Source organism: Austrofundulus limnaeus, unplaced genomic scaffold (genome assembly GCF_001266775.1).
Source record: "Austrofundulus limnaeus strain Quisiro unplaced genomic scaffold, Austrofundulus_limnaeus-1.0 Scaffold521, whole genome shotgun sequence".
Lineage (NCBI taxonomy): Eukaryota > Metazoa > Chordata > Actinopteri > Cyprinodontiformes > Rivulidae > Austrofundulus > Austrofundulus limnaeus.
The window spans coordinates 194,525-203,253 of record NW_013952923.1 but is presented as its reverse complement, the minus strand read 5'-3'; the positions used below and the strand labels follow the sequence as shown (position 1 = coordinate 203,253).

The 8,729-nt window shown below is 42.1% G+C and overlaps 1 protein-coding gene across 1 annotated transcript in view; it reads left to right on the top strand.

Moving 5' to 3' along the window:
- psd2 (pleckstrin and Sec7 domain containing 2) overlaps positions 1 to 8,729 on the top strand; it is a gene marked incomplete in the record, with an annotated part of 96,061 nt that overhangs the window by 81,813 nt on the left and 5,519 nt on the right. The window contains 5 exon segments of the mRNA XM_014026040.1: positions 1,340 to 1,430; positions 1,512 to 1,555; positions 1,679 to 1,869; positions 1,959 to 2,029; positions 8,020 to 8,177. Coding sequence (XP_013881494.1) covers positions 1,340 to 1,430; positions 1,512 to 1,555; positions 1,679 to 1,869; positions 1,959 to 2,029; positions 8,020 to 8,177 — 555 coding nt within the window.

The window sequence follows — 8,729 nt, the reverse complement described above, 5'->3', positions numbered from 1 at the left end:
GACGTGACATGTTCGTACGAACCCTTTGTACGAACAAAAGTAAGAGAAATTTAGGATAAGAATACGAACATGTTCTTGCATGAGGCCCAATGTTACAACTAATCTGGGATCCCTTTAAAAGTAGACAGAGTGTCAGCCTCACGGACAGAAACTGGAAGTTGGTTCCACAAGAGAGGAGCTTGATAACTGAAAGCTCTGCCTCCCATTCTACTTTTAGAAACTCCAGGAACCACAAGTAAACCTGCAGTCTGAGAGCCAAGTGCTCTGTTAGGAAAGTATGGAACAATAAGATCTTTGATATACGATGAAGTAATGAGAAAGACACTTCAAATCTCAGATTTCCTTTAAACAGTTAATTTAATAAATCAGCACAAAACAGAGTTTAAACTACTTTTATTTTACGAGAAACGCTTTATTTTAAAAAGACTCATGTTGCTGCAGACTTTGCATTTAAGTAGTAATTTATACAGAATGTACATTTTGTGGTTTACCTTGTTTAATTACAGTAGTGAATAGAACTGATTTACATTTTAATCCTTAACTGGATATTAGTGATTTAATAAAACCTAAAGTGTTTTACTTTTTTTTTTTTTAATAAAAGAAACAATGTTTTCTGGTCTTTTGTAAAATTTCAAAGAAAATTAGATTTTTTTTTAATTAAAAAACTATAATCTGTTTTGGATTTTAACCATCCTCAATTCATCAGCTTGATTCAGACACAAGATAACAAAGCAGGGAAATACCGTCCTCTTTTTATTAATTTTTTTCATTTAAAGTTGCATCAAAATCCCATTTAACATTAAAAATGTTAACCTAACTTAATCTTTAACAAATCTAACATCTTCTTACCGTGATTGATGATGTTCAGTGGCATCATGTCGCCACACTGTGGACACTTTTAAACCTGCATTGTCAGATTGGACCTTAAATTACCCCTTAAAAAGAAATGAACCAGACACAGACATAAGCATTCAGTTTAAAACAGTTTTCTCTTTGCAAACAGTGAGAAGTTTCTGAGGACGCTTGAAGACAGGTCTCAGCAGAAAGTTCTGACCTTGGCTGGGGATAGCTGAACAATTTATTACAAACAGAGCACAGAGAAAAACATCTTGACCAATCACAGGGTTACTTCTTATCCGTTAGTGCAGCTCAAAGCTGCAGAGATGAAAATTATGGCAGCAAGAAAGACATATTTAAAACAATTGATTAATGCAATAGGCTCAAATATAAAAATGATAAAGTTTAAAAATATCTATCATGCATCCTCACAGCTGATGAAACCAAACAATCAAACTGCAGTGATTTTTTGTTTATTTCCATGTTTGGTTTGTTTTCCTCAGAACATTGGGAAGAAGATGTCTTGCCAGCAGTTCATCAGTAATCTCGACGGCCTCAATAATGGAAAAGACTTTCCTAAAGACTTATTGAAGGTACCATGAACTCAGCATTACAGCTGAATAAGATTTAGAGAAGAACCACAAACCAAAGGAGTTTTTCTTTCCTCCGTACAGGTCTTGTATAACTCAATCAAGAATGAAAAGCTAGAGTGGGCAGTGTGAGTATGTCTTTTATTCAGCTCAAAAGCAAAAGTATTTGGACTATGTGAGTTCTACAGAAGTGAGTACACTTGAATACACGCTCCCCAGGTTTGTCTCAGTGGGTATTTGTGTGTGCGCAGTGAGGAGGAGGAGCTCAGGAAGAGTCTGTCAGAACTGGTGGAGGAGCAGTGTGAGGGCGGGAGCAAGCGTGTTGCCAGGGTAACGGACGGCAGTAACCCTTTCATCGCCATCCCCATTCTGCTAAACGCCGTCACCTACAAACACGGAGTGTTGACCCGCAAGAGCCACGCCGACATGGACGGCAAGCGCAGTGAGTGCACGAGTTGAACATAAGACTTTATTAAACATGTTTGATCTTTCTGTTGGACACAAGACATTTCTTTCTGTCTTCTCTTTCAGCCCCGAGGGGTCGCCGTGGCTGGAAGAAGTTTTATGCAGTCTTGAAGGGGATGATCTTATATCTCCAGAAGGTACCACATCTCATCCTCTGCTCTGTTGCCATAGAAACACATCCACCACCGCAGTGACAGCAGTGGTGGATGCTGTGTGTGTGTGTGTGTGTGTGTGTGTGTGTGTGTGTGTGTGTGTGTGTGTGTGTGTGTGTGTGTGTGTGTGTGTGTGTGTGTGTGTGTGTGTGTGTGTGAGGAAGAAGCGAGGTTGTCCTTGTCCATGTTTGTCTCCCTCTGCTGGTTGAGAAGTTGCACTGACAACACGTCCACCTACTGGGATCTAAAACACTACTGCTTTTAAAATGAGTTGTATTCTTATCATGAGTATTAGAAACTACATAAAAAAACTAATCTGTAATTCTTTAAATCTCAAAAATAAATTGTTCAAAGAACTGATGAGAGTTATTTTACGTTCTGGTCTTTCATAGGGCAACATCATCTCAATCTGTAATAAACTGCTTCTGGTTTTAGATAGTAACAAACATGCAATTTGGATTTGGTTGGATCTCAGGACAATGTTTGATACAATTTATTAGAGATGCACCAATATGAAAGTTTCAGTCGATATCAATATCCCATATAATTATTGCAGTTTTGGCCGATAACCAATATTTACTGATATTACACAAACACACATGGGTCTTTTTTTGATACCATAAATAAACAACCAGACTTCTAACATGACTCTCTACTTCATTTATTCCTGGCTGCGCAGCGTCAGAATCACTAACATATAACAGATAACACTCGACCAAACATTTCGCCTACCAAAACAGAAACAAAGAGCTAAAAAATGGGAAATTAATATCAGATGTTAATATCGGCCCAGTTTTACACAGATATTCTAAAAAATGACCAATATCAGCTGATACTGATGGCAATGCCGATATATCGTGCATCCCTACAATTTACCACACACTACTTCTAAATTATTTCACTTTAGTAGTTCATTTCTTTTTCTCAGGCAGATCTTACTCTGTTAAGATGGGAAATGTCTCTTCTGCAGCTTGTGGATTTCCTCAGGGATCCATCTTCGGGTCAATTTTTTCCCCGCTTTTATACGTAACCTTTGTTCATATTTTCTGCAAATATATATGTGGACAAAATTGTTGATACCCCTCGTTTAAGTGACAGAAAACCCCATAATGGTCACAGAAATAACTAGAACATGACTAACGTAATAATAAATAAAAATTCCATAAAAATAACAAATTAAAATCAGACATTGCTTTTCAGTCATGCTATAACAGAATAAAAATAAATAAAATTCATGAAACAGGCCTGGACAGATGATGATGATGGTACCCCTGAAAATAATGTTACCAAAGGGTCATGCTAAATCAAGGTGTGTCCACTAATTAGCATCACAAGTGTGTACAATCATGTAATCAGTCAGTGGGCCTGTATGTAGGGCTACAGATACTCACTGGTTTGGTGACATAATGTGTACCACACTCAACATGGACCAGAGGAAGAGAAGTAAAGAGTTGTATCAGGAGATTAGAAAGAAAATTATAGACAAGCATGTTAAAGGTAAAGATCATAAGACTTTCTCCAAGCAGCTTCATATTCCTGTGACAACAGCTGCATTTCCATCCATCCATCCATTATCTATACACGCTTCTTCCTTTCAGGGTCATGGGGGTCATTGGTGCCCTTGTCCGGCAGTCACGGTGCGAGGGGCGGGGTTCACCCTGGATAGGTCTCCAGTCCATCACAGTTGCACATATTATTCAGAAATGTAAGATCCATGGGACTGTAGCCAACTTACCTGGACATGACTACAGGAGGAAAACTGATGACAAATCAAAGAGACAAATAATACAAATGGTAACAAAAGAGCCCAGAAAAACTTCTAAAGAGATTAAAGGTGAACGTCAAGCTCAAGGAACATCAGTGTCAAATCAAACCATCCATCTTTCTTTGAGCCAAAGTGGACTTAATGGGAGACGATCAAGGAGGACACCAAATCATAAAAAACCAGACTGGAATTTTCCAAACTACATGTTGACAAGACACAAAGCTTCAGGGACAATGTCCTCTGGACAGATGAGACAAAACTGAAACTTTTTGTCAAAACACATCAGCTCTATGTTCACAGATAAGAACACTGTCCTACTGTGAGACATGGAGGAGGCTCTGTTATGGTCTGGAGCTGCTTTGCTGCATCTGCAGGGGGTCTTGAATCTGTGCAGGGTACAATGAAATCTCAAGACCATCAAGGATTCTAGAGAGAAATGTGCCCAGTGTCAGAAAGCTTGGTCTCAGTTAGGCCCTGGCTGAAACTCCCCCAGACCCGCAACAAACTCGTCAAAACTTTACCTGTAGCTCCCAAAAATAACAGGAAACTTGCATTTTTTTTGTTACAGAGTGAGAGTCCACTTTGTTAAACATTCTTTAAAAAAATTAAAGTCTATTGGTTTATTACACTTACATATTACGCTTTTATAATTATTAGTTGTAAAATGGTCACCAGGCAATATTATCGCTTATCGCAATAATTTTTGAGACAGTTAATCGCCCAGCAAAATTTGTTATCGTGACAGGCCTAGTCTCAGTCACAGGTCATGGGTCTTCAACAGGATAATGACTCAAAACAGCTAAAAACACCCAAGAATGGCTCAGAGGAAAACACTGGACTATTCTGGTGTTCTTCTTTGATCCTGACCTAAATCCTGTTGAGCATTGTTGGAAGGAGCTGAAACATGCCATCTGGAGAAGACACCCTTCAAACTTGAGAAAACTGGAGCAGTTTGTTCATGAGGAGTGGACCAAAATACCTGCTGAGAGATAAAGTCTCACTGACAGGTACAGGAATCCTTTGATTGCAGTGATAAACTCAAAAGGTTGTGAAACAAAATATTAAGTTAAGAGTTCCATCATTTCTGTCCAGGTCTGTTTTTATGAGTTTTATTTTTAAAAACATTCTGTTGAAGCATGGCTGAAAAGCAAAGTCTGATTTGTTCATTTTCATAGAATTTTTACTTATTATTTTAGTCAGATTCTAGTTATTTCTGTGACCATTGTGGGTTTTTATGTCATTAAATGAGAGTTACCAATAATTTTGTCCACATTTGTTTTCATTGTTATGCAAATGACAAATACATAGATCTATACAAACCAACATTTGATAAATTATTTCTAAATTCAATTTAAATGCCATTTATCCATTTTCTATACACACTGTATTCCTTTCAGGGTCACGGGGGCCCATATCCAGCAGTCACAGTGCAAGGGGCGGGGTACACCCTGGACAGGTCGCAAGTCCATCACAGAGACACACATAGAGACAAATGAGACAAACAACCATTCACTCTCTCACTCACACCTAGGGACAATTTAGAATTATCAATTAACCTAACAGTCATGTTTTTGGTCAGTATAAATGTTTTCATCCGTCTGTCCGTTTTCTGCCGCTTATCCGGGGTCGGGTCGCATGGGCAGCAGCCTAAGCAAAGAGACCCAGACTTCCCCCTCCCCAGCCGCTTGGGCCAGCTCATACAGGGGAATCCCTAAGCTTTCCCAGGCCAGCCGAGAGACATAGTCCCTCCAGCGTGTCCTGGGTCTTGCCCGGAACACCTCACCAGGGAGGCGTCCAGGAGGCATCCTTACCAGATGCCCGAGCCACCTCAACTGGCTCCTCTTGACGTGGAGGAGCAGCGGCTCTACTCTGAGTCCCTCCTGGATAACTGAGCTTCTCACCCTATCTCTAAGGGAGAGCCCAGACACCCTGGGGAGGAAACTCTTTTCGGCCGCTTGTATCCACGATCTCGTTCTTTTGGTCACTACCCAAAGCTCGTGACCATAGATGAGGGTAAGAAAGTAGACTGACCGGTAAACCGAGAGCTTCACCTTTTGGCTCAGCTCTCACTTCACCACGACAGACCGGTACAACGCCCGCATCACTGCAGATGCAGCACCAATCCGCTTGTCAATCTCCCGCTCCATTCTTCCCTCATTCCTGAACAAGACCCCGAGATATTTAAACTCCTCCACTTGGGGCAGGACCTCCTCCCTGACCCGGAGAAGGCACCCTATCAGTTTCCAGCTCAAGACCATGGTCACGGATTTGGAGGCACTGATCCTCATCCCGGCTGCTTCACACTCGTCTGCGAACCGCTCCAGCGAGAGCTGGAGATCACGATCTGATGAAGCCAGTAGGACCACATCATCGGCAAACAGCAGAGATATGATCCTGAGGTCACCAAAAAGGATCCCCTCAACACCTTGGCTGTGCCTAGAAATTCTGGCCATAAAAGTTAGGAACAGAATCAGTGGCAAAGGGCAACCGTGGCGGAGTACAACTCTCACCGGAAACAGGTCAGACTTACTACCGGCAATGCAGACCAAGCTCTGGCACCAGTTGTACAGGGACCTAACAGCCTGAATCAATGGGCCTGGTACCCCATACTCCCGGAGTACCCCCCACAGGAGTCCCCGAGGGACACGGTCGAATGCCTTCTCCAAGTCCACAAAACACATGTAGACTGGTTGGGTGAACTCCCATGCACCCTCCAGGTCCCTGCTGAGGGTGTAGAGCTGGTCCGCTGTTCCACGACCAGGACGAAAACCACACTGCTCTTCCTGAATCTGAGATTTGACTATCCGACGGACCCTCCTCACCAGGACCCCGAATAGACCTTACCAGGGATGCTCAGAAGTGTGAGCCCCCTATAGTTGGAACACACTTTTTAAATAAGGGAACCACCACCCAGGTCTGCCAATCCAGAGGAACTTCCCCCGATGTCCATGCGATGTTGTTAGAGTCACGTCAACCAAAGCAACCCCACAACATCCAGAACCTTAAGGAACTCTGGGTGAATCTCATTGATGCCCGGCGCCCTGCCACCAAGGAGCTTTTTAACCACCTCAGTGACATCGGCACCAGAGATTGGAGAGTCCGACCCAGGGTCCTCAAGCTCTGCTTCCTCATGGGAAGACGTGTCGGTGGGATTGAGGAGGTCTTTGAAGTATTCCACCCATTGACCCACAACGTCCCGAGTTGAGGTCAGCAGCACACCATCCCCACCATAAATAGTGTTGGTGGCGAACCGCTTTCCCCCCTGAGATGCCGGATGGTGTACCAAAATCGCCTTGAAGCCGTACGGAGGTCTTTTTCCATGGCCTCTCCGAACTCCTCCTATGCCCGAGTTTTTGCCTCAGCAACCACCCGAGCCGCAATCCGCTTGGACTGCCGATACCTATAGGCTGCTTCCGGAGTCCCACAGGCCAAAAAGAGCCGATAGGACTCCTTCTTCAGCCTGACAGCATCCCTCACCGCTGATGTCCACCAGCAGGTTCGAGGGTTGCCGCCATGACAGGCACCGACAACCTTACGGCCACAGATCAGGTAAGCCACCTCGACAATGGAGGCACGGAACATGGCCCACTCGGACTCACTGTCTCCGACCTCCCCCGGAACATGTTCAAAGTTCTCCCGGAGGTGTGAGTTGAAGCTCCGTCTGATGGGAGACTCTGACAGACGTTCTCAGCAGACCCTCATTATACGTTTGGGTCTGCCAGATCTGACCGGCATCCCCCCCCACCAACGGAGCCAACTAAATGTTTTCTGTTTAATAATAATACATCTCATGGTTACTTTTGTTTGTCTAAACTGGACAAACTTAACATCCCACTCAGAGCAGTTATCATTCAGTCTTAACATTTTACATTTTTATATTTTGTTCACTTAACTTTCTCATTTATTTAAAAGAAATCTTTCTAAACTCAAACCTATTTATTATTGACATGGAGACAATCTGTAAAACTTATCTTAAGACACTTTTTTGGCATTTTATTGCATTTAATGGGTTGCAGATTGAATAATTTGTCATTTTTTCCTGCTTTATATTACGTTTTAACATCTTATTTTCTGTTTTAAATCAGTTGTTAAGTTTATGGGCTAAAGTTGTTTAGACTATTGATTTGTGGGTTTATTTTGCTGCACTTCGGTCATCTTTGGCTGTTAAATATGCTTTTAAATGATGTTTTATTTTCTCTGACTCACACAGGATGAATACAAGCCAGACTGCGACATTTCAGAGGTGGATCTGAAGAACGCAGTACGGATTCATCACGCTTTAGCCACATGTGCCACTGATTACAGCAAACGAGCCAACGTGTTGAAACTCAAAACCTCGGACTGGAGAGTCTTCCTGCTGCAGGCATCGTGAGTCACCCACTTTACAGGGGAAAAAACATTTAAAACTCAGCCAGACGGGAAACGACTGAAGGACGTTTTTCACAAAAGCTTTTCAAACAAACCAACTAGTGAATGATTTTTAAATAACAGAGCTTTTAACAATATTATAAATGATCTAGGGCTGCAACAACTAATCGTTAAAATCAATAAAAATTGATTATTAAAAGTGTTGGCAACAAATTTTATTAATTGTTTATTGTAGGGTGATTTCTAATGGTATAATTTAATGATTAACTTTAAGTTTTAATTTGCTGGCAGCATCTGAGTGAAGTCACTTGCCTTAACTTAATACTGCAAATAAAACAAGGTTTTATTGAATTATTGTAATAAGCAGCTGTCTGGACTGAGAGTGTTCTTAACATGATCATCACTTACATGAGACTGTCCATGAGACTGTCATTGAGTCTGTCCATGAGTCTGTCCATGAGACTGTCCATGAGTCTGTCCATGAGACTGTCCACGAGTCTGTCCATGAGTCTGTCCATGAGACTGTCCATGAGACTGTCCATGAGTCTGTCC